Below are 24,912 nucleotides of genomic sequence, written 5' to 3'. Positions count from 1 at the left end.
TGACTTAGTCACATAATAAATAAGAACTACTTACATATAATTTTTGTAACAATACTAAGGCCCTCTTGATGCAGGGAAACTGAAGTCACATAGATCCAGGTGACTTGATACATGTATTTCTATAGCACCATGATATAGACAAGGATATTGGAGTATTTACAACTAGAATACCTATGTTACTGGTTGACTGATTATCACAGGGTTGGTAAAAAAACCGGGTTTTTTGGTTTAAATAGTATTAACATAAAAAACAATAAAATATCTGAAAAATCATTGAAACTTCTAATAATTACACTCATGTCCATAAATTGAGGATAATGCCAGCTCCGTCAAATAAAGGTACAGAAACAAAACAAACGTTACTTATTCATAAAGCCCATTTATTAAACAAAAGATAAAGAACAAAAACGATGGTGTATGTATGATACCATTCATAAAAACTACGATTTTTGCTCCCTGGAGCAATTGTAAAAAATATCTCCTTTACAAAAACTTACTATTACATGGTTGGTATGATGGTTAATACATTGTATGTCTCCCATGCGATGAAATACAGTCCGTACAACGCCTAGGCATGCTGAGTATTAAATTATCGATCTGATCTTGGGAAAGATCACTCCACTCAGCAAGCAATGCTCTCCGAAGTTCCGGTACACATGTAGGAGGTGGTTGACGGGCTGCAACTCGTCGGCCAAGCATGCTCTATCGGATTCAAGTCAGGTGAGAATGCTGGCCATTCCATACGGGTTATATCCTCAGATTCAAGGCATTCGTTTACGATGTTTGCTCGGTGAGGGCGGGCGTTGTCATCCATAAACATAAATTCTGCGCCCATGGCACCCCTAAACAAACGTACATGTTGTTCCAGAATGATGTCCCGATAAATTTGGGCTTTCATGGTTCCGGTTTGAACATGCAGATCTGTTCTATTTCCAGCCCTGCTGTGGTTGGCTGAAGTTGGTTTTCTATGCTTTTCTAACTTTGAGGTGTGAATGCTTGCCAGTCTCCCAATTGAAAAAGTCTCCCGCAGAGAGCAGGCAGAAAAAAAGAGAGACCTATAATATACTTACACAGGGCCATAATTAGGGGTGCCATGGGCAACAAAATTTAGGATGCTTCAAATTTTAGGTGGGAACAAAAATAACGTTATTAAATTATCAAATTTTTTAAAGTAACGTAGGTGGCAAACATGCTAGTTATAGCTCTGAAACTGTGTATTAATGTCTAAACTTTACTGACGTGCACGATAGGCAAATTTAGTAGCTCTCCAAAGCTGGGCAAATACCCGAAATGGGCAAAAAATTGTTGGGCAACAATGGTTCTTAGGTCTCAACAGTGACTTTTGGAACTTTTACTTCGATTACCATGGTTCTTGAACTATGCACTTCAGGCAAGTTTACTCTTTTACAATGGTTTGTCACTTTTTCGGTGCTCCCAGTATTTGGAGAAAAGCCGAACAGCATAGGGTATTGAAAACTAGTGCTATAATAAAGACAGTAAGACCTTCACACGGGGGGATACTCAAATCGATCTCAAGCAACTCGAAGAAGAAGAGTGTGTGTGAGAGAGAGAGAGTATCAATATGGTCGTTTGTAGCTTCGTTTCTAGTAGCTCAACATCAGTATTCTCATATGAGGAGACCTAACTGGTCGACCATGCATAAAAATGCTGCAAATGGAGCAAAATCCTTTATTAATTGTTTCTTTCTTTTAGAGCCATCTTTCGTTTCCATATTGATGCTAAATTTGTTGATCTAATATTTTGCTCATCTGATATTTTTCATTTTCCTGGTTAGCCTTTCACCATAAGGGAGCAGCTGGCGAAAATGAGAGACGAAGAAAACAAGATAGAGTTGCCAGACTACGTGTACACCATTCAGATTTATCGGCCAGAAGTAGCCATTTTTCGGTATCAGAAGAACATGCTCGCTCGAACGCCTTCTTTCCATGTATGTGATGGTATAATCTAAGTTCGTCTGTATTCATACATTATTCAAATTTATACCTTTAGGCCATGAAGGTGAAGTGCAAGTTCATTTGTTTTAAATTATAATATTTTTACTTGTTATATTAAAAACTCGAGTTTCTCTGGAATGATACAGAAGAGTCTTTTTTTTTTTTCATAAATTTTTCCATTGCATCCAACACTCAACGAGATAGTTGAACAGTTTGTCATGGATTTTTGCTATGAATGCCATTCCTGTAGTCAGAGAAAATGTAATGAAGGAGCATAAATAAAATAGCTTTTTTGGTTTGTGCAGGTTTTTATTTTATCTGCAACGTATATTTTTGACTGCTAATGAACATGACAGTTTCAAAACAAAACTATTTATTACAATGATTACAAATTAAGCCATACATTAATCAAGAAAAACCTTTCATGAACTGTAAATCTCGAACCACATACTTATCAGTCTCCATAAGTCAAACAGGTTAACTTCTTTCTTGATGAAATCCTATTCGTTGTCCCGAAGACCACCTTGAGTCTAAACGGCACAGACAAGTGAGCTCAGCTCGGACATGGACATCAGAGAAGTCATGTACGAAAGATTGTCAACCAGCTCAGGACATGAACGAGGAAGCAGTACCGGGTTTGTGTTACGTTGAAGTAAGTCTATTTGAAGTCAAGGTCGTACATATCTTGGAGAGTTTAGAGTTACTTGTATTGCAACGAAAGAAATATTATGGTTGATGTTATGGAGAATAAAAAGTATTATCACTCTCTATGATCTCGCCTCTACTTGTTTAAAAGATACAAAACAGAACATGGTGGCAGCGGTAAAAGAAAGAAAAAAACGTTTGCTGAGAATAGACACACCTTTTACTGAAAGAAGTTTCTCCATAAACAAAACAGAAAAATAAATCAGATAGTGCCATGACAGACAACAATTCCTCTGATAACTGGGATTAGGCCTCCCAGTATGTTGATGTTTGACTCTAAATTAGTTTCTAACTAAAAAATATTCGTACAGAAATAGAAGAATTGCTCGATTTTGGCTAGATTACAGAATCAAACTGATGAATATCAAGTTGCGTTGCTCTTACATACATTATAGGTGATGAAGCTCTCAAACGTTATAATGGTTTCCATTTCGATGCTGATGAGGACAAAAGAACTGTAACAGACATAAGTAACTTCGATGAATACGTCGTCAGTGAGACGAATGAAATATATGAGATTCATTTTCTTGCTTCTTTTTGTTGAATATGTAACTTCGACACTTCCTTCCTGCAATAAGGGTGCTAATAAAAACTTGTAGATACTGTGATACTTGCAAAGACTCACTACTTCATGACAGAATTGTATTAGGCATGAAGGACACGCAGTTCCAAGAGCTGTTACTACAAGAAAAGTCATTGACTTTAGAGAAGTGCATTGACATGTGCCGAGCATTGGAGTATGCGTCTGTTAAAGGTAAAGAATTTTATCCAGATATTATTCATAAAGTGAAAGATGAAGCCACAAGAGGTACAAAAATTCCTGTTAAAAATTCTGGATCTCGATTGTGTAAATTCTGTGTAAAAACACATCCATCCATTCAAGAAAGAACTGTCCAGCATGGGTCAAAGGTGATGAGGAGGAAAGTGGCATCCGACTATGGCTATCAGTAGAGTCATGCATATAATTTAGCGATCGACCCAAGGTGCTGGTGAGGAAGCTGCATCCGATCAGATATCTGTAGAGTCACGCATGGAGTTCTACGATCAGTCCGAGGTGTTCAGGAAATAGCGCTTTTGATCATGGCTATCGGTAAAGTCATGCATGGATTTTTGTGATCATCCTAACAAGATCGGAATCAGCAGGACTTGAGAAGGCAGTGAGGCAGAGAACGGCCATCAATGGTTTTTACTAGTAAGCACTAGGTGGCCTTGAGGCATAGCAACAGATAGAAGCGTAGCGGGAGCGTCTACCAGCCGAGCTGTTTAGTCGTCCTGCGACTTCACTGCTAGTTGTGACTGAAGTGCCATTTTGAAGTATTGTCGAACATAGTTGTTGGTGAGCAAATAATTGTATTCTCAAAATGGATTTTGTGGTTTTTTTTCTTTCAGGAACTGTTTTTTAGAATATCTTTTCATATTATTCTGAAGCAAGCTAGGCCATGGTAAAAATAGCATTTGCCCTACTTAAAGACAACTTGAGTTCTTTTATTCTGGGAATTTTGACAGTCAAAGCTTATAAGCATGTGAGAAAAACACCCAAAAACTTTTGTGTCTATGAAGAGATATATGTTTCAGATAGGGCTGTGTGTGTGTGTGTGTGTCATTTCAACTTTTTCCGGGGGGGGGGGGCAAAGAACATGTACTCAATGTATATGTATTTGTATATATATATATATACCATTTTTAGTGTATTTTCAAAAGCCTGGGGGGGGGGCTGCCCCCCCCCCCCAAAATGATGGGCCTGGTTTCAGAGTGAAAAAATATTTCCGGAAACCTGAAAAGGAGGATAAAAGGGCTAATTTTCCAAAATGTAGTAGGATGCTTGAAATTACATCAAAAAGCAGGACATCTGGTAACCCCAAACTATCGAAGGGTTTCATTATTACACAAGCATACAATATTTTTAACTTGGTGTTTCATTAGAATAACAGATAGAGCTGGAAAAATGCTCTGGCTCTTTAACTTGTTCCAATGGCTTTGGTGGCAATAAAAGAAATGAAACTGCAACTCATAATTGTGACTGAATACCCAATCTCACATAGACTATAGACTAATGCTCATCTGGGAGTTTTTTGTACTACTCGTATTGCAAGCTATCGCTATAGTTCATCAAGCCAAAATCTTCAAAACACCTTTTTGAAGTTTTACTGTGGTAGCAGTAGAAAGGGACAAATGAATTACAGGGAAACGGAGTTGCAATGTGTTTTGTGTGAAAATTTTCCCAGAAAAAGGGAGAGTGCATCTTAAAATATGCCAGTCTCGCGACAAACTTGGTCAATGATTATTTTTAGTTGAACCGTTTTGTTTTCTGCGATGGGTTGTTAGACCAGTCTATACAGTTTATGGCTAATTCTGAACAGCTGTGCTCTGTGTTAATTTTTCCTTGTTTTTATCACTCATTGAAAGGTTTGTAAAAGAGGGATGACTTCCTACAGTATCAGTGTACTGGCGCGGTGCGTTTGTGTGGTCATTATGCTAGACACATCGTGAGGATCCAGATTCTACCCTGGTGGCAGCACAGTAGTGGTCAACTGAAATGTTGATTCGTACATGCAAATTCAAACATTTACCACTTTCACTTCTAAATATAGAAGACAGATGTCAGCAACAGCAAGAACACGAAACAGGCACACTGATGAGATGGTCCAAAAACGTAGCAGGCAATAATAGCAGTACCTTTCCAATCAACAACCTAACTTTGCTACGTTGATGATACTTCTGTTATTTGGGGGCATTGGAGAAGAAAAACTTCACTGGTTATTAGACCATCTCAACAGAATTCATGAAAACATCAAATTCACTCTGGAAATAGAAGAAAGACGACTCCCATTTTTCAACGCTCTGGTCAGCCATCAGACAACATTTAGGCCACAATATCTATCACACTCACACAATAGATACATTCATAAGCTCTCCAATCAGCATCCTCACCAAAAGTGAGTTTTACTAAGAATCTTGACTGAGAGGGCAAGAAAGTTGTGCGAAGAAAAATATATAAGTAAAGAGATGGAGTTCTTTTAAAATCAGTTTTACCCTGCTTCAATGGGTACACAAAAGATGGCATTGAAAAAGCCTTATGCTCTATCAAGGAATCGCCAATGGAAAATGAAGAGCCACAATCAATTGGAAAAGCTGTGCTGCCCTTTGTCCCCAGAGTAACTGCAGCAAGAATTGGCGGGGTCCTGAAAAAACATCATACAAAGACTATTTTCAAACCAACCAGAAAAATATGTGAAATGCTGCTATCAGCAAAATACCACAGTGATCCTCTATCAACGCTAGGGATCTACAGAATAGTGTGCACGTGTAGCTAGGTTTACATTGGAGCCACAAAAAAATCTGTAGCCACAAGAATAAAAGAGCACCGAGAGATGCTGCAAATTAAACCAAACAGAAAAGTCTATGGCAGAGCATGCCCGTATTAACAGACACAATGGAAAATTCAGCAAAACGTGTAATAGCTAATGCTGAATATTTTTTTCCACATATCTACAGAGAGTCTAAATCTGCAAGCATAATAACAGCTACAATGGAAGAGCAGAAAAATTGGATAGTTCCTGGACTCCAGCTCTTTTAGAAGAATGAAAACCTTTCCCTTCAACATGCAGCAACAGAACGACGACAGCAGTCAATCCGATAATTCTGCATCTCTCAAACAATCAGATTCTTCCAACCTAAGAAGTGTTTCTCATTCGCCGCTAGCCATAAGATCAATGGACCAATCGGGAAACACTAGTGTACACCAAACCACTCGAGGGTATAAACACAACCTGGGACTCCAGAAAATTTGCAAATGACCCAGAGAGTTTCTATCTCTGGTGCCATTTAGCTGGAAAATCATCAATAAAAACTCAGTAGTAACAACTCACATTCGCTGCAGGAGCCTAAGTTCAATGAACAAATATAAAAAGTGACATAGATAAAGAAAGTTGTGTATGTATGGAGAAAAGTTATCAGCAAAAGTAAATTTACTTATTATCAACAGCTAATATTTTCTGTATTTTTAGGGATATCTTCTGTTAATAGAGGGTTCTTGTTATCCAAGGGGATCCTCCCAGTATCAGTTAATAGAGGCTTTACTCTGTATAATGTTATTTTATATATTTCAAGTTCTATTTGTTTCGATCGAGCTAATCAGACACTAATATTCTCTTTGTAGGTTGATCAAGAGTTTTGTGTTCTCGGTTGCCAATATCTGACAGAGCTTAGAGATAGGATATCTTGTGTGTCTGACATGGCAGTTGACGGTGATTTGAGTGAAAATCCAGACCAGGAGCTTAATGTGTGTATGAAGGTCGGTACTTTCAGTGTTTTGTTTTTTTCTCTAACTCTTTTGTCTTTTAGATGCACTTTTTTCCCATGTGAATTGCTATCACTTAATTCAGTGGTTCTCGAAGCAGCTCTCTCTCGCAGCTCCCTTGCCCAATTTTCTGGTTTATCGGTAGCTCCCCAGAATAGTTTGGTAGCTATTTTGCCATATAAAAGAACCACTTCAAAGCAGAAATGGGACCCAAATCAATATCTCCAGCTTGCTGCAACATACACTTTGAGAAACACTGACTTAATTGAAGATAATGTTGCTTGGTAGTCGAGTGATCAATGTGCTGTTCTTTAGCTGTTTGGATTGTAATCATGAATGTGTCTATGACAAATCTTTGACATATCTTTGTTGGGGACTGGGTTTTTGGTCAGCTATCAGGTATGACCAACGACATGCTTTTTTTAAAACTGGCACGATAACGATCACTTGATGGTAGCATGGCAAACATATTTTGGCTTGTGATTTCAGCTGCAATTTTTTTTTAAACTGTCAATATATTATAACAGTGGTTCCCAAACTTTCTAAAGCATGACTCTCTCTATTGACAAGAATTTTAATTGGCACCCCCGTCCACATGGTGTGGCCATTTGTCCTGGTATTTCAGGACATTCACAATTTTTTTTCTTTTTGCTGTTGTGAAAGTGCTTTTCGGACTCCTGTTTGTTTGACCATTTTTGTCACACAAGGGCTAATTAGACTGGGACCTACAATTTATTGCCGATTATGAATGGCAGCCTTTTTTTTTTTACACGCAAGGTGGGTGTGCAAACCCCTCAGTGTGGGACTCCCTGCCATAGCAATCTTTTTCTGTGGTCATGTCGCCGTTTTTCTTGTACCCCTGTGTCAGGAAAGTTTCTGACGAGGATGAACTGGGTATCAAACTTGCAGCACTTCCTTAGAGCATTTACACAAGATTGGGATTGGCGGCAACTTGCTAAATTGGATAGAATCGTAGTTAAGAGATATGTCACAATGAGTTATGGGGAATGAGGAATTCTCTGATTGGACAGGCTTTGTTATCCCTTGGGCCTATACAAGAGGATGCGATTAAGAATGACAAAGATATTGTTTGATATTGGATAAAAAACTAGTGATAGTGGGAGATTCAACAATAGAGCTTGGGAGTTTGTTCCATTCACCAATGGTATGAGGAAAGAAGCTGTATTTAAGGCAGTCAGTGGAAGCAAAAATAGGTTTAAATAGTTCAAATAGTTAAATAGGCAAAAATAATTCTTCCTTGGCCCCATACTTTTTCACTTTTTATTGATAAACTTGATCAGGGTATCGATAGGATTGCTAACAAATTTGTAGATGACGTGAAGCTAATGGTGGGGGGGGGGGGGGTAGTCTGGAATCCAAGAGATAGGGAGTTGATTCAGACCAACTTAAACAGGATTGGGGCATGGAAAAATGAATGTAGCATGACGTCATGTAGCAAATGTCAATTTAGCATTGATAAGTGTGTGGTCGCTCATTTTGGTTTGAACAACCCACATTTCGCTTACAAGTTGAATGGTGTCACTATCCCAGATGCAACTAGGGTCACCAATAGGGAATTCTCATTGACGAGTGACCTAGGTTTTCTGAACATTGTTCAGTTCAGTGGTGGTCAAAAAATTGAATAGAATGCTTGGTTTCATTTTTAAAAAGGTCTCTTCACATTTTAAAAAGGTTCTCCTAAAGTCATTCTTCTGCTTTTCCAAGGCTTAGTTCATCCATGTGTAAGGTTTTGGAGACCAATACCTACAGGTACACCATAGTACCACATAGGCAAACAGTACCACATAGACTCGGTTGAAGGGTTACAGAGAAGAGTTATGTTTGTCCTTGTTGGTACACAGAGTTCGAGTTATGAAGAAAGACTTCATTTTTAAATAGTTTACATTTGATGAACGCAGGTGTCAGGGAATATGATTGATTGGGGAGATTGAAGTGTTTAAAATTTTCAACAGGATGGATAGGATGGACCATGAATTATTAATATGCCACCAATCGACTGCTTCAGTATCGATTGGTAAGGGACAATTCTAGGTTATTGTGTCACAGGGAATTTTTCTGTAATAGGGTTGTTAATAAATGGAATAGCTTACCCCCAGAGGTAGTAAATTCTAACAGAATTGATACGTTTAAAAAAAATATAATAAACATGTTGGGGTTAATCGAGAAGCTATCCATACTCAGAATTCGACAACCCTAAGTATTCTTATGGGCAGTGTGTATAATGTTTTATCATGTGTATATATTGTTTATAATTTTTGTGATTGCATTTTTAATCGGGTTGCTGTATTTTAGAAAAATATGAATGTCATATATGTTTTGGGCACCTTTTTTCTCAGCCACCTTGTTGGGCATTTTGCCTGTTGTAGCCTTGTGTATTTGTATCCATATAAACATTGTTTGGTACTTCAGGTGAGTAGTATCTTATCAAACTGGGTTACCGTGCCTAACACCTGATTGTCTCGGTTTCAATTTTCATAATCAGTGATAAATAAAATGAAACTATATATATATATATTTATTTATTTAATATTTACTAGGCTGATTATTGAATTTCAAACTACCCACATATTTTTAGTTTTGAATCCTGTTGACAGTGTCAACACAGCTGCAAATCAGGACAGAATGCTTATCTTGTGCATCCTAACGGTATATTGTAGATAACTTGTTACCCTTTCTTCCCCCCAACTCAAGGCAGAGTTTTCTTAAGAGTATCATAGGGCTCATACCAAGTGATTTTCTAGAAGCCCTACCTGGCAAATTGACATGCTTTTGAAAATTTCCTGATCTTAATTTTTATTAGGCTTTTGGGCCCATGCACGTCACTGACAAAGGTCACCATTACCAGACACTGGGGGAAAAATATTCTCAGGCTGCTTTCATGGGAAGAAGAATTTTAATTTATTTGTTATGTTATTTTGAATATTAATAACATTTTCATTGGTTATGGTGCTGTTTTGTTATAAAAAATTATTTTTTCTATTGCAAAAATAATTCTTATTATCGCGAGTACTTGGTTTAGTCATGTCTGGCAGCGGTTCTGCCCAAACTTGAACACATATTCACAATATGAGTATCCTTGGGTTTGACTTAACAATACATAGCATTCCACACAATATTTTTGAGTGTTAATAGCTCAATCTAAAACAGAGTCATAACTAGAATGAGGTGTAGTTTAGTAGCTGTTTGATCAATTGAAGGTAGTTTTCTAACTTCTAAGCTTGGTTGTGAGTTGATTTGCATTTGAAAAAAAAAAATCACCTTAGAGAGCAGCAGAAACAACCAGGGTCTCTATTGTTGATTGTTATTACACCAAACTCTTCTTCAACTAAATGTTTCATTTTACGAGAAAAAGAGCTGTTCCTCCAAATAATGAATGTCAAGTCGCCAGCAGCGCCAAATAAGTCAAGAAAAAGTCACTAAATTTTTCTTTAGATATGTGGTAGTCACCCTATATGACCAAAAATAAATGGAATCTCTAGCAAAATTATAAATTCTCTCTTATTGAGGATGAATAAATATTGAGATTGGTGAATAGTTTAACGCAGTGTAAAATGCTTTAGTCAGTTGATTATTGGAATTAATTATAATTGCTGGTTTTATTTCTTTGAAGGATATCTACAAGTCTGGTTTTTTCTATGTGAATGGTGTTTTCTACAATGATATGCGAGATCCGTATTCTAAGGATTATAGCAAGTAAGCATTGACAGTTTTTTTCCTTGATCAGTGGAATATTTCTGTAGGGTTTGACTGATAATTTTTTAGGCTGATATATGTTTATCGTTTCTGTATAATGATATTTGTCCTGTTGATTGCATGTAACTGAAGTTTGGTCCAAGGAATGTATTCCCCCAACTCATTTTGCTTTCTTCCCTTTGTGTATTTTCATCATCATAGGTGCAGATGCTTCCAATTTACCCTGAAGCCTTCCGTTTTCTAGCCTTATTAAAATCCCGGTCAGAAACTAGATCCTTTAGATTTTTTGTATCTTTATATAAAAAAAAATCCCTCAGTCTCTTGTAATCTCAAAGTGACCATGTTTTTCAAGAAAAATATGGATAGTTACTAAATTATGGCCAAATATGATACCAAAACTGAGAAAAGTTTCTAATTATCGCTAAAATCTCCAAAAAATTGAAAATGGTTGGAAATGAAGTACTACTGCAAATCACACTGTTTATACTTCCAGCTAAGGGCTTCGGAAGTCTTTTTTTATACCTACGGGTTTTCTGTTTTATCTCAATGTATGAAAATCTGATTTTTAAATAAAAGCTGGAGTGCTCGATCTTTTCTACAGGATACTGTGAGTGCTGGACCACCCAATGTTTACGTAACAAAGACACTGAAATGATGATGTCATATTGAGTGCACCGCCATGGCATTTTAGTGAAATTTCTGTGTGGCATGGATAGCGCTAATGATGCCAAATGATAAAACAAAGTTGCCAATGCATGATTCTCAATACTTAGTCACTTTAACTATAAAAAAAAAATCTTCCCACATGTCGTAGCCAATCTACATCTTGTTCTTGGACTATACTGAGTGAAGGATTTGCTTTTACGTCAAGCTTATGCTTTTAATTTGACCCTTTTCCTCATGAACATTTTTACTTTATTAATACGGCCTATTGTATTTACTCATTAAAAATTTTGCATTGTGTTAACCTCTATGGACCTCTTGGCTGTTTTTTTCCCTCTCATCTTGGTAATTTGTAACAAATGATATGGGGGGAGGGGGATTGCATGGTTGTGGCGATATGAGCACTTCAAAGTTGGATTCCTTCGAGGATTGCTTTTTTTTCAGGTGGTGTTGTCTTCCCAGATGTTGCACTGCAATTAATTCTTTTTTTTTCTTGTTTGCTCTCATTTGTAATTGAATGCTTTCTATCATTTAATGATGTTTAATTCATTTTCCTTTCTAGGAATATAATTGAATGGGCTTACAAAGAGCAGAGGGGTGTCGGACCTTTCTTTGCTAAGAAAATGGAAGAAACCAGGTTCAATGAGCTGGTGCTGCAACTTGGATATCCGTACTTGTACATGCATCAAGGAAATTGCGAGCACGTCATCGTATTTTCAGACATCAGGTAATGGCATTGCTATTGCTGCATATGTGTACAAAAAATTGATAGTTTTGATAGGGTGGGAAACAAAAAAATATGCAAATATGTTCTCGGGAACTAGATCTCAAACTCATTGATTTCAGGGAAGCAAAAAGAAAAAAAAGGCCATTCAAGTATCTTCAGCATTGATACAAGAAAAGTGGCTTTGATTTGCTGACTTTTGATCGGGGGAGAGTTTGAATGAATAATTATGTCACCAAATCACCTTTTATGAAAATATGAAATATTCTTAATAGCACCAGGCTCAGGTGGTCATTCAAGTATTTCGTCAGCATCCGGGGGGGGGGGGGATTCTGGTTTGCTGACTTTTGATGATAGGATGGGGGTTGAATCATGCTTACATCATCAACCACCCTTTATAAAAATATGAAATATTTTTAATGGCATCCTACTCTGTGTGCCAAAAACTAGAAAACCTTTCGCTAGTTTGTGGGCACCTGAACTGACATTTTCCCTATTGATAAGTCCTCCTCAGAGCCACTTTAGTGAGCTATGAATGTTCTGCAGATCCTTCAAGTGATTTGGAAATGTGTTGCAGGTTGCTTAAGTGCTCTGGAACAGTGCTGCATGTCTCCCAAAATTTATGCAACATCCCAGCAACTCTAGTAATCCGTAATTATGCCGCGGGTAACTTAAGTGATGTAGAATTGCACTGGGGCCGCTTAAGAGCTCTAAAACTGTGCCGCATGTCATTCACAGGATCTCTAAATGTGCCATGAACTGTGTTGTGGGCAGGGTTGGCAAAAACCCGGGTTTTTTCAGAAAAAAACCAACCCACTGGGCTTTTGATATTGAAGCTGCTTCAAGCATAAGGAAAGAAAGTTATATATGCTGTAAATAAATATGATAGACTGGGTAATTTATGACTATTGTTATGATATATAAGTGTATTAATAATAATCAGAACAGAACATTAAATTAATATTAATAAAAATTTTAGCTGGTTTCATGTGTGCTTAAAGCGTTCAAACAACTCTAGTGGAGAAACACTGTTCCCAAATGATAAGAAGGAGCATAGCATTTATTAGAACTGTGATTAAAAAAACAAAACCCTAAGAAATTATTTGTAAGCAACTGAATTCTGAAACAGATCAATATGACTGGACTGAATAATGGATGTTTTCCCTCCTGGATACAGCATTTCACCATTCTGCTGTTTAGCTAGACAAGTTGTGTATAAACTGTCCAAGTTCTAAAATTTTACTTTGAGAGAAGTGTAAGTTTCGGTGGTAAAATTTAGTCAGCGAAATGCCAAGAACTGAAGGTTCTGGAAGAAATTAGTCCATTGAACGGACTATAGTGAATAAAACTGATAACAAATGGTAAGTGACTTATGTAAGTTTTGCAATACCATAGTTAGTGGAAAGAATCCGTGCTCATGTGAATAAATGCAAGAAATAGGAAGCTTATTCCTTGTTTTGTGTTCATCAAACACGATGATAATGAACCTTCATGAAGTGAAAAGACGTCTACTTCAATGAAAAGAAAGCAACCTCTTGAAAATGTTTCTACATGTGGAAGTTTAAATATTATTGTAGATGCTGGAACATATCAAAAACCAAAGGCTAATAGGACAATTTATTGTTAAAACAAGTGACTGCTAGAGGTTAGTTCTTGAAAAGTATCCAGATTTTTTTATGCTTACAATATACCTTTTAACATAGCCGATAGTGATGCATTTAGAGTAGTGGTTAATGCTTTGCATCCAGGTTATAACTCTCCTGATAGGAAGAAATTAGCTGGATCATTATTAGATGAGGCAGATAAAGCTGTCGATATGCTAATGACAGAGAAATTGAAAAATTCAACTATCACTCTGATGTTGGATGGTTGGTTAAATACAAATGCTGACTCCATCGCAGTGAGTATCCACACTAGCTAGAGCACCCATTTAATAGAGACTAGACTGTGGCTCACACAAGAAAACAGCATAATTCTGTGCATAAATAGCTGAAGGGGCTATGGATACTATAGTATAATAATAAAAGTGTTTTTGCTGATTTTTGTGATAACGAGAACAAAATGAAAAAATTTCATGACATAATTGTCCAAAACCATCCACATGTCCTTGCTTTTGGCTGTTCAGCCCATTTTATGAATCTCCATTCACACATAATTACCAAAAATACATAGAAATTGAACATAAGAATATTGAAATCCATTGAACATAAAGAAATTGAAAAAAGTATTGTGATGTTTTTAGATAACAAAGGATTATGTAAAGAATGTGTAAACTTGCAAATGCAGTTATTGAGTATTGGTAAAGCCTTAGAGATAATTTACAAAGAGATAGCTGTACTCTTGGACAGACAGTAGAAATATGGCTTGGAAAGTATTGGAAAGTAAATAATTATCTTTGTATAAGGAGTATGTTGCACACCACTTTGAAAAAAGCACTAACTCCATTTCATTTCCTTGCAAATATGACTGATCCTGTTTTGAGAGGAAAAAGATTAACTAAGGAACAAGAAGCTTCCGCTGAACAATGGATCAAAAAACTGAATACAGAATTTGTTATTGCACTACAGATGTTTCAAATAGAAGACGCAGAGTTCTATCCAGGAACAATGTTTTCACAAAACATGATGGAGTCAGTTGAAGCAAAAAAGTGGCGGAAAATCATGCATTGCAAGGCAGAAAAAAATAAGATTTTGAATGCAGACTTTTGTAAATTTTTGGAAGATCTACATTCAATTACATCTGCATCAGTTGAGCGTATTTTTTCTATTTTTGGACTAGTATGGTCAAAACTCAGAAATAAACATGGATGTGAAAAAGCAAAGAAATTAGTGAAAGTGAAAGATCACTCAAATCAAAAAGTGTTATTGAAAAGGATTGGTAATTGTGAGTTAGAAAACATTAATGAAAATGTTTATTTTCTTTACTTGTAAAAAAAAAGACATTTAAATTATAATGGGAAGAAATATATAATTTAAATAGCATTGAATACACAGATTTATTTATGCATTTCTTTTGAGATCTTTTGAGAAGTTTTGGGTTCTTAGCCTTCAAACAGCATTGAAATTAATATAAATTGATTATAATAAATAGCATGTAAAAGTATTGTTTTCTGAAGTTTTTAAAAAAACATTTGTATTGAAAGAATAAATTTGTCTTGGGGGGTCACAAGTCTTCCTATGTTCCTCTCTCTCCCTGCATACGTCTCTGATCCCAATATTCATTGAGGTGGGGGGGGGGGGCAGAGCTGACTAGTAGAGGGAGTCAGAAATGGCTAAAATCTGCTGACATAATATTTGAACATTACCCTTACTCTCTTCCATCTTTTCTGTCTATACCATTCCATTAATTAATGCTCAAAACGGAAAACACAAGCTAAAAATACAGTGTGTTCAGTCTGTAATCATGTGAAAAATGATCCCCATGCATACGTAACAAATTTCGCAACAGCAGTGCCAGATGGTGGTGATTAGACTCGAAGGGTTATTCCAGGCAGGAGCATTAACAGGGTCAACCTTTGGAGGAGGGCCTCAAAAAATCTTGAGAAAGGGAGGCAGAATAAATTTCTTACATTTTTTTTAGTTATTAGCCTTCAAATAGCATTGAAATTAGCAGAAATTTATTATAATAGCATGTAAAGGTACAATAAAGCCTCGCTACAACTGTAAATCCTTCTACAATAACATTTTTCCTTAATCTTGTTTGAAATTTCCTTTAATCTAATGTAATTCTGTCCTTTAATTAAATTCTTTCTTTTATCTAATTCTTCCCTTTAATTTAATTCCTATCCAAACAGCTATATCCTTTACTACAATAAATCCCTCTATCAAGGGCGTAGCGGGGGGGACTTGGAGGTCTGGACCCCCCCCCCCCCAAATGTGAGAAAATGAGCGAAAAAAGGGAAAGATTGCCAAATATATTGTTCTATCACTTTCGTCCCCCCGAAAGAAATTTCTGGCTACACCCCTGCCCTCTATAATGGTAATATTTGAGGATATTGAGGAATCGCTACAGCGATATCTTTTATATTGCACTCAAAACCACCTTCAATGTATTTTTAAATTCCTCACCAGTGTTTGGTCATTCGAGGGTGTCTAATAGCATTGGTATATTTTGCACTATCTACCCTTTGAAAGTGTTAGTTAAGTTGCTGTATAGCTTATTCTGTGTAGTGCACAAAACTATTGTATGTAAACCACTTTCCAGTGTTGAACAACTAACTGAATTTTATTCATCAATTAATCAGTTATTACCCCTGGAGGCAGTAAATTGTAACACAATTCACACTTTTAAAAAGAAATACGATAAACATGTTGGGGTAAATCGAGAAACTATCCATTCTTAGAATAAGACAACCATAGGTATTCTTTATGGGCATTGTATAATATTTTATCATGTGTATATATCTATATATATAAAATTGATTTTCTGTCTGTGTGTGTGTGTGTTCTCTATACAAATCTACAATTTTAGATAGATCGTCACCAAATTTTGTATATATACTAAATGGGACCCGACTTGAATGATAGGCTACGTTAAAATTTCGTCAGAGCAGGGCAAATGCCCCAAATGGGCAAAAAACCGTAGGGCAACAATGGTTTTTGGGCCTCAACAATCACTTTCCGAACGTTTACTTTGGTTACAGTGGTTCCCTAGCAATGCGTTTAAGACGTGTATATGCCTTTACAATGGTTTGTCATTTCTTCAACGCTGTCAGTATATGTATAATATTTATGCCTTTGTAATGGTTTGCCACTTTATTCAATTCTCCCAGTAATGAGAGCTTTTTGAATAGACACCATCATCAGCATCACTTTGAGGGTAAGGCAAAGGATGATCCCCCATAGAAATCAGTGTTAAAATTGCCGATTTTAATGTAGAAATGCGGAAATTTGGTCGGGTTTTTTATGTCGCATCAATAATTTTAAAAACTGTATTAAATACTCGATTTTTGAAATATTGAGTTCGCTTAGAGATATACGAAGCCCAGAAAATTAAATATGAAGGAATTAGCCGGACCTACTTTCGAGTTGGATATCCATGCAATAACATTGATTTGAACTTTTTATTTATATCTTCTCAAGCATGAAAATTAATGTCTCCGTATTGTCTTTTAATATTCAACTGCATAAATTCATATAGTTTAGGATGCTTTCAAATTAATTATGGGCCCGTAAAATGTTCATTGAAAAAATTCCACAGCTTTAATTAAGCATTTTTCGAAGCAGAAACAGGCAGAGATGGATAACTTGTAGTTCAAAAAGTGGGGGGGGGGGGCGAAATACCTAGCAACCTTTAAAAAAAGAAAAATATATATATTCATTTTTTTATATTTTTTTTTACCTTTCTTCAAATCTAGATTTGTTTCTTTCATGAGTCGCTATATTGGTGAACTTGGACATGGTTTGCATGTTCCTCAAAGAAAGAGGGAGATATCACGTGATCCAAAAAAGCCTCATTGAAGAAAATCCGGGCAGCGCCGGGTATTATAGCTAGGCATTTGGCCAAAAAATAGACCAAAATCCTTAATATTTAGATTACAGGGTATAACCTATATCTATCATCCAGATTTATCTCCCGCATTTTTTCAATTATACAAATCCGCAGTCCTCCGCATGTTCCCTTATTTATTTTTGTAATTATGCAAGCTGCAAAATGTTTTTCTTTAATTTTTGTCGTTATACAAGTTCATATATTGCATGTTTTTTTCTCATTTTTTATATTGTGCAAGTTTGCAATATGTTTTCTTTCCCATTTTTGTACCCGAGCAACGCCGGGTATTATAGCTAGTTGTTTATAATTTTTGTTAATTGCATTTTTAATTGGGTTGCTGTATTTTTGAAATATATGACATCCATATTTTTATGGGCATCTTTTTATCAGCCACCTCGTTGGGCATTTTGCCTGTTGTGGCGTTGAATTTGTATTTGTATATTTTTTGTTGTGAAAAACACATAAATTCACTACAATACCAATTCAAAGATGCCAGCAACAACATGGAATTGGTAGAGACTGATGATAATGCTACCTCTCGATATAATATGATAACCTCTCTACTAAGATATTTTTTTCCTTGATTTGCAGACACTATTTTGATTTTTTTAAATATAAATATTTTTTTATCGTCTTTTATGAGCCTACTATCCCCCCCCCCTCCAATGTACGTCTCTGATCCCAATGTCAGGGCTTCTGCTCATCCTAGTTTTTGGTAAAATTTCTTACTTTTGTCCTACTTTTTTAAGAAATCCTATCAACAAAATTTATGTAATTGATTTTAACTGAGCAGGGAATCATGGATATATTCCCAAATATTACAAATGTTGTAGATTGTATCTTTTTAAGGTAATCTGGGGAGTATGTGTAGACAATGTGATTAAGTAATTTTTTATTTGCTTAGTTTGAGGGTTCAACAAGTAGAGCAGTCATTAAGAACTTCTGTCTGGAAGAGGAAAAAGTAATTTTGTATTTACTACTTCATGGTCTTGGGCAGTAAATAGCATTCATCGTTCAAAATTATGGTGCACATTTTGTGTATAGGTGAAACAACAGTTTGCATTACAAAGCAGTTAGATACATAGGCCTATTCTAGGGTTAGTGATTCTGATGCTACCCAATAGAACTCAATTATTTTTTGTATTTTTAGGACTTGCATAAACAATATTTACAATGTTTAGCAAAGAGCTAGAAATGAAAGTTCTTCATTCATCAAAAACGATTACATTGAACAGTAAAATGTAAACAAATCCCTTTAAAAAAAGATACAACACAGTAAAACCATCCGTTTCACCTTGACTTATTTACATCAGACCTTGTAATTTACACATTTCGCACCATGCTTCAGGAAGTGGTCTTGAAAGAGTGTTATGTTTTAAAAAAGTGCATGTCTTTATAATTTGCTGTGTGCATTGTCAGAGTTGACAGACTGGACCGTGAAAAACTCCAAAAAAGAATGTTATATATATTGCGAGGAGAGACAGAAAAGAATTATTTGAGGTTGCTAATGCACTGTTTTGGTCAAAAATTGTTTTTGTAACCACGTCATTTTGCTTTGACTTGAGTCAGTCTTACACGGTACTGTCTTATAAAGGTAAGTCACGGTAAGTCTGGGGCCATTCAAGTATTACGTAGCCAGATTTTTAAGCCATTTTTGACCGCCTTCCCCGTCAGCGAAATATTGTCAGCAGCTGAGAATATTTCATATCTTCAGAAAGGGGTGGTTGATGACGTAAGCAACCTTCAAATCCCCCTTCCCCCCCCCCCTTGTCATCAAAAGTCAGCAAATCTGAAACCCCCTTCCCCCCCCCCCTCCAATGCTGACGTAATACTTGAATGACCCCTCTTATAAAAAAATTTAATTTTAAAATTGAAAAAATATATATTTTAGGGATTTTTTTTTATTATGCTGTCTAAAAAAGAGGGGGTATTATTATTATTTCCCCCATCCTACTTTGTAGGCTTACTTTTTCTAATTTTTTGAGTGGGAGCCCTGCAATATGCAGTGGGGGAGGGGGGGTGGCAGTTCTCACTTAAATTTTGCTAACGAGGGGGGTCAGTTCGTTTATTATGACTGACAAGGAGGGGGTTCAAATTGCCAAAATTCTGTTGACTTAATACTTGAATGGCCCAAAGGGTATCTTTTTTTGTCTGATTGGTCGAAGAAACAGTATTTTAGTAAAAAAGTACACTGTACTGCAGTACTCTAAAAAGTAAGGGTAGGGAAAAATATTGTACTTAAGGCAGATCTTCAAACCTGCTCATGTTATTGTTGCAAAATCTGTATTGAATATGAAATTATCATGATTAACAGATTAAATTACGAAAAAAAAAGTTGCTTTGCAGATGCAGATCTGTTATGATACATTGTCTTTTACAGGGTGGTGACTGAATCAGACTCGTGGTGCAGAACTGACTATCCCTTAGTCAGCCAAATCATTCCTAAGAAGCGAATGTTTTGTTTGGTGTGTCACATACACACGTCAAGGTTAGCTGGAAATTATTTGCTTTTTTTTAACTTCAGTACCGCAAATCCTATCGTAGCTCACGAAATGCCTCAAATTTTTATGAGATAAGGCACTTGGTCTAAATCAGTGCTGAATTTTTTCCCCTCAAAATCATGATATTGTACCCAAATTTTTCTCACACATTTCCCATTCAAGAATATTTTATGCTTAATACGTTATGAAAGAGATGAAACTTTCAGTGTTGGCGATCATATCAAAATTTAATTAATGTTTTCATGACCATTATGAGATGCACTTGTTGTTTTCAAACTTGTACATAACTCATGTGCATAAACCTTAACTTAATTTTTTCACCACATTTTTGGTGATGCAAACAGATAATAATCTGAAAAGAAAATTGTATTGCTTTCATCTCATGGAGCGAGAAGGTAAACTATTAATTATTATTTAATCATTATTAAAAGACTTAATTACATTCACGCAATTGAGAAGTTATGGAGGATGCAAATTTCCCCTCCCCAAATTGGGGCCAAAAGCCCTAGTTTTTTAGGGGAGCAGGGAGTTATTCCCAAATAATCTATCCAGAAAAGTCTTGTTGCCTGTGATCCTGTCCTCCCAAAAGTGTCACATGCATAAAATTGTTGCGATTGCACCGTATCACAAAGAAATATTTTAGTTTGGCAAGGAAAAGACAAAATTCATCAAACAGCCAGCGTCTGTTCAGCCTTTTCACAGTTAAATCAGTGAGATGACCAGTGTTCTTTGACATTAGTAGCTCTACATAATTTCATATTTTAAATATTATGTATCTATTACTATATGTCTCTATTTTGATTCGTATTTCTGTCTTAGCCCGTCAGAAGAGATGCTAATTGTTTCTCCATTATTTTTTCCAGTCCGCAAATTATTTCTTCCATTTATGTTTTGCCAGTCCATATTACTCTCGTGTACAGTGGAGCGTCCCCTTAATGAACACTTTTCTGATCCTCTGTTTCATGGAATAGGGCTTTAATGTATTTCACTCCTTGAAGCAGACAATAATACAGTAAAACCCCTCTTAACTAATACCCCTTAGATGTGATTACCCCCTCTTTTTCGGGCAAATAATAATTTTCCAGAGTACAGTCGAACCTCGTTATAATGAACCCAGGATACAGTGAACTCTCGGTTATAGTGAACTTTTTCAGTGGTCCCAACTGAACATCTATTTAACTAATGTTATTTTAAATTCTTATAATGAACTGAGAGAAATATCCCTTCCGCAGATTTTTTTCCACAGTTTTTCAAAGGTATAAGTTTACACATATAAGGATCCCGAACGACAGCATTCCATGACTTCCGTGTCAAATACCACTTTTTCATCCTCCCCACCGTTTCTAGGAATCAACCACTGATCCACTATGAGACTCCACTCTTTTCAAACTACCTGTCAAAAAACCGGAACAATAGTGGAACAGACCTAGAGGTGCGATATTTAGTGCATCAAGCTTGTTTTTTTTACTTCCAATACAATTTCTGTGCTGCAACTGATGGATGGATCAAAGCATTATTCGCAGCCTTAAATCTCACTACAGGAAGCAGTTTGTTAAGAGTATTTTGGAAAGATATGATGAACAGCAAGTATTACATCTCTCTTTTGGAAACAATCATTTTGCTGGAGAAGTCTTGCAGACAAGTAACAGATGCAACAATTCGCAACTGCTTTCGACAAACGGGTCTTTCCAAGAATGTATTAGAGCAAGGGTGAGACAGTATTGCGGATGACGAAGATGAAAACCTACGGATCGTTATATGACTGGAAAAGCATTGTGTAAATCTTTTTCAAAGGATGAAATTTAACACCTCGAACTTTGTGATAAGAGGTGTGTACTTCAGATATTCCTACCGATGATGAAATCGTATCCGAAGTAAAGCAAAGAACGAAGATACCACACCCTCAGAAGAAGAAAGTGAAATGTCACCACCTTCAATATTTAAAGTGAAAGGGCTACAAACATTCTGAATACTTTTTTTCTACGGAAAATATAGACAAAAAACTTTGGACTTTTTTCTAATCGTCGATAAGAAAATTGATTAAATTTACTTGAAATCAAAAATAAATTTTTTTCATAGGATGTAAAAATAAAAGTAAGTATTACTGTTTTAAAATTCTTCCTTTCTAATATTTGATTGTCTATTTAAGAAATTAATAATTTATTAGTAAATTGTGCTATCGCCATGAATGTTTCCAACAAAACCATCATCAAATGCTAAGAAATATCAATGTTTCAACAAATTTGGCGACTATATATTAAAAATATACATTTAAAGTCCCTGAGTAACGGTCACCCTTCTTTTACTAATGAATTTTTTTGTCCCACCGGTGAAAGCAAATTTAATTCAATTTTTTAATTCTTGGTCATGAACCGAAAAGTAATCGTATTCAACTAAGATTATGTTTAATCCCAAGCTTGTGTTGGTAAATGTGATGAATTGTCAATTAATTACTTAATTTGACTGCATGTAACTATGGTCCAGCGTGGTGAATGTGAATACATGGGGCTTTGTTTGTTGATAACATGGGGAGAAAGTCAACATAACAAGACTGATAATGTAATGTTTTCTCTTATCTTAACACTTATTTTAATTTTTATTGTTATGTGTACGACACATATCATGTATGGGTAAAAATGATTAATTGTGTCGCTTAATGAAGAGAAGAAACGTTACAAGTTTTTCCATATTTATCTTTATACTTTTCTACTTTATTCAGAAATTACGCATAACCACTGTGCATTTTCTAGTTAATACATAAAATCACAGAAATTTTAGAGTAAGTGTAAATTTTTGGCCCTATTTCCTATGTATGCCCTACAGGGCATTTTGAAGAAGTTTCAAGGCATTTGTTTTATGCATATTTCGGTATTTTTAAATGCGTGTCGTGACATTCTTGAACGTATATTTTTGCAAATTTTGTTTTTCGTTAACTTTTGAATGCAATTTTTTCCCCATTTTCTGCATATATTTTTTTTCATTTCTAGTGTTGTTATGAAAATGCTTCAGCATTATTGATTTGTTTTAATTTTTCACACATATTTTTTCATTTCATAGTACATTTTGGCATTATTAACACTAGAATGGCCAGAGCAGTCATTTTCACGGTTTTTCATTTTGAAAATGCTATAATCTTGACAGTATTTAAAGTACACACTCCATTTTTGGTGACTTTTCATCATTTCTGTACTTCTCTCTGTGTACAAAAATTTGAAACCATTGAAGGTTTTGTACAGGAGATATCGAAGTTTATACCTAGAATGGCCGAGAGCAGTCATTTTGATTGCTATATTTGAATTGAACATGTTTTCTTCTTGTGGTGGGCATTGATGTAAATTTTTGCTTTTAGGTTCATCCCTATCATTCCCTGATGGCACACGCAACACAACATATATTCAGGAGCAACATATCAATTAAATGATGCTATTTGTTTTGCATTGTGTTACTGGGCAACCTAAAATGTCTATTGGCAGGGACAGTGTGTATCCACAATCAAAACACTATATATTATTTAGCTATAGTCTCTGCTATCAAAGTTGAGGAAAATTGTTTTTCTGATCACTCACCTCAAAAAAGCCAGGGTTGGCAGGTTTTTGACGGTTTAACTGTTGTGCAGTACAACAGGTCATAAAAATCAAAACGTATATATTTGAAGATTTTATTGTGTGTTAAATTAAAATTGTAATATTTTGTTTAAGAATTGAAACATCAATAATATCTGTTGAAATTAAATATAAAAAATAATCGAAATTGAAAATATTATGGTACTGATTACTACCACACACACGCCGTTGAGCACCGGGTATGTACAGAATTCTTGACATGCACAATCATGAAATTTCAAACGGGGAAGAATGTGTCATCATCAAGCTGACGCTTCTAAACCGGACACGTGATAATGTACAGCAGATACTGGGGGAGAGAGCGCGTGATCTGCTACTTTCAGCCAATCACAGGTCCTGAGCCACGTGCTAGCAAGACAGAATACTGAAAGATACTGAGTTTTGTGGACTGAGAGATGTGATTTCAATCTGATAAGACGTACAAAAAGTTTTTCCGGTGGTTGCTCCGGGAGGGTCTGAAGATTTCATGCCGGCTCAACATACGATGGAATAGGTGATTCTCCTACGTGCGCCTTAAGCGAGGCAATCATCACCACCCGAATTCTTCTCACAAAAAAAGGCAAGATCGAAATTTCACTTCGAAAAAGAAATGGACTACATCGGCACTTCCCTTTTGTCTCGTACGTGTGCCAGTGCCACTTCGCCTCGTGTTCATCATATTCCTGCAAATGCGTGTTAACATTCTGACTTTCAACATAACTCTTCACCTCTGCAAATATGGACTAAGCTTTACTCATGGCGAGTATGAACACCTAGGCCACTTCGGAGTCAACGCCAGCCTCATGAATTCAGCGGCAGCTAGATAAGTTCAAAACCTTTGATTGGTTTTTTTTTTTAGTTGGGGGCCCCCTAGCAGTCTGAAAAAAAAAACCAATCAAAGGTTTTGAACTTATCTAGCTGCCGCTGAATTCATGAGGCTGGTGTTGACTCCGAAGTGGCCTAGGTGTTCATACTCGCCATGAGTAAAGCTTAGTCCATATTTGCAGAGGTGAAGAGTTATGTTGAAAGTCAGAATGTTAACACGCATTTGCAGGAATATGATGAACACGAGGCGAAGTGGCACTGGCACACGTACGAGACAAAAGGGAAGTGCCGATGTAGTCCATTTCTTTTTCGAAGTGAAATTTCGATCTTGCCTTTTTTTGTGAGAAGAATTCGGGTGGTGATGATTGCCTCGCTTAAGGCGCACGTAGGAGAATCACCTATTCCATCGTATGTTGAGCCGGCATGAAATCTT

The 24,912-nt window shown here is 36.1% G+C and overlaps 1 protein-coding gene across 2 annotated transcripts in view; it reads left to right on the top strand.

Annotated features, from left to right (window-relative positions):
- Positions 1 to 24,912, top strand: part of Pbp49 (proximal sequence element A Pbp49) — a 46,278-nt gene that overhangs the window by 6,901 nt on the left and 14,465 nt on the right. Inside the window, exons 4-9 of one of the 2 annotated variants that reach the window (XM_089255796.1) lie at positions 1,796 to 1,948; positions 6,820 to 6,954; positions 10,592 to 10,674; positions 11,900 to 12,064; positions 19,932 to 20,039; positions 23,402 to 23,444. In XM_089255796.1, coding sequence (XP_089111922.1) covers positions 1,796 to 1,948; positions 6,820 to 6,954; positions 10,592 to 10,674; positions 11,900 to 12,064; positions 19,932 to 20,039; positions 23,402 to 23,423 — 666 coding nt within the window. In that variant the 3' untranslated portion in view covers positions 23,424 to 23,444. Of the gene's footprint in view, positions 1 to 1,795; positions 1,949 to 6,819; positions 6,955 to 10,591; positions 10,675 to 11,899; positions 12,065 to 19,931; positions 20,040 to 23,401; positions 23,445 to 24,912 lie in introns of those variants that run through there. The other variant, XM_089255795.1, reaches the window with a different exon arrangement.

The sequence above is a fragment of the Pholcus phalangioides genome, unplaced genomic scaffold (genome assembly GCF_987345545.1).
Source record: "Pholcus phalangioides strain wild (caught in Gottingen) unplaced genomic scaffold, Ppha-v1.0 ptg000172l_1, whole genome shotgun sequence".
NCBI lineage: Eukaryota > Metazoa > Arthropoda > Arachnida > Araneae > Pholcidae > Pholcus > Pholcus phalangioides.
Note: the sequence above shows the minus strand (reverse complement) of the source record. Positions and strands in the feature narration are given on the sequence as shown.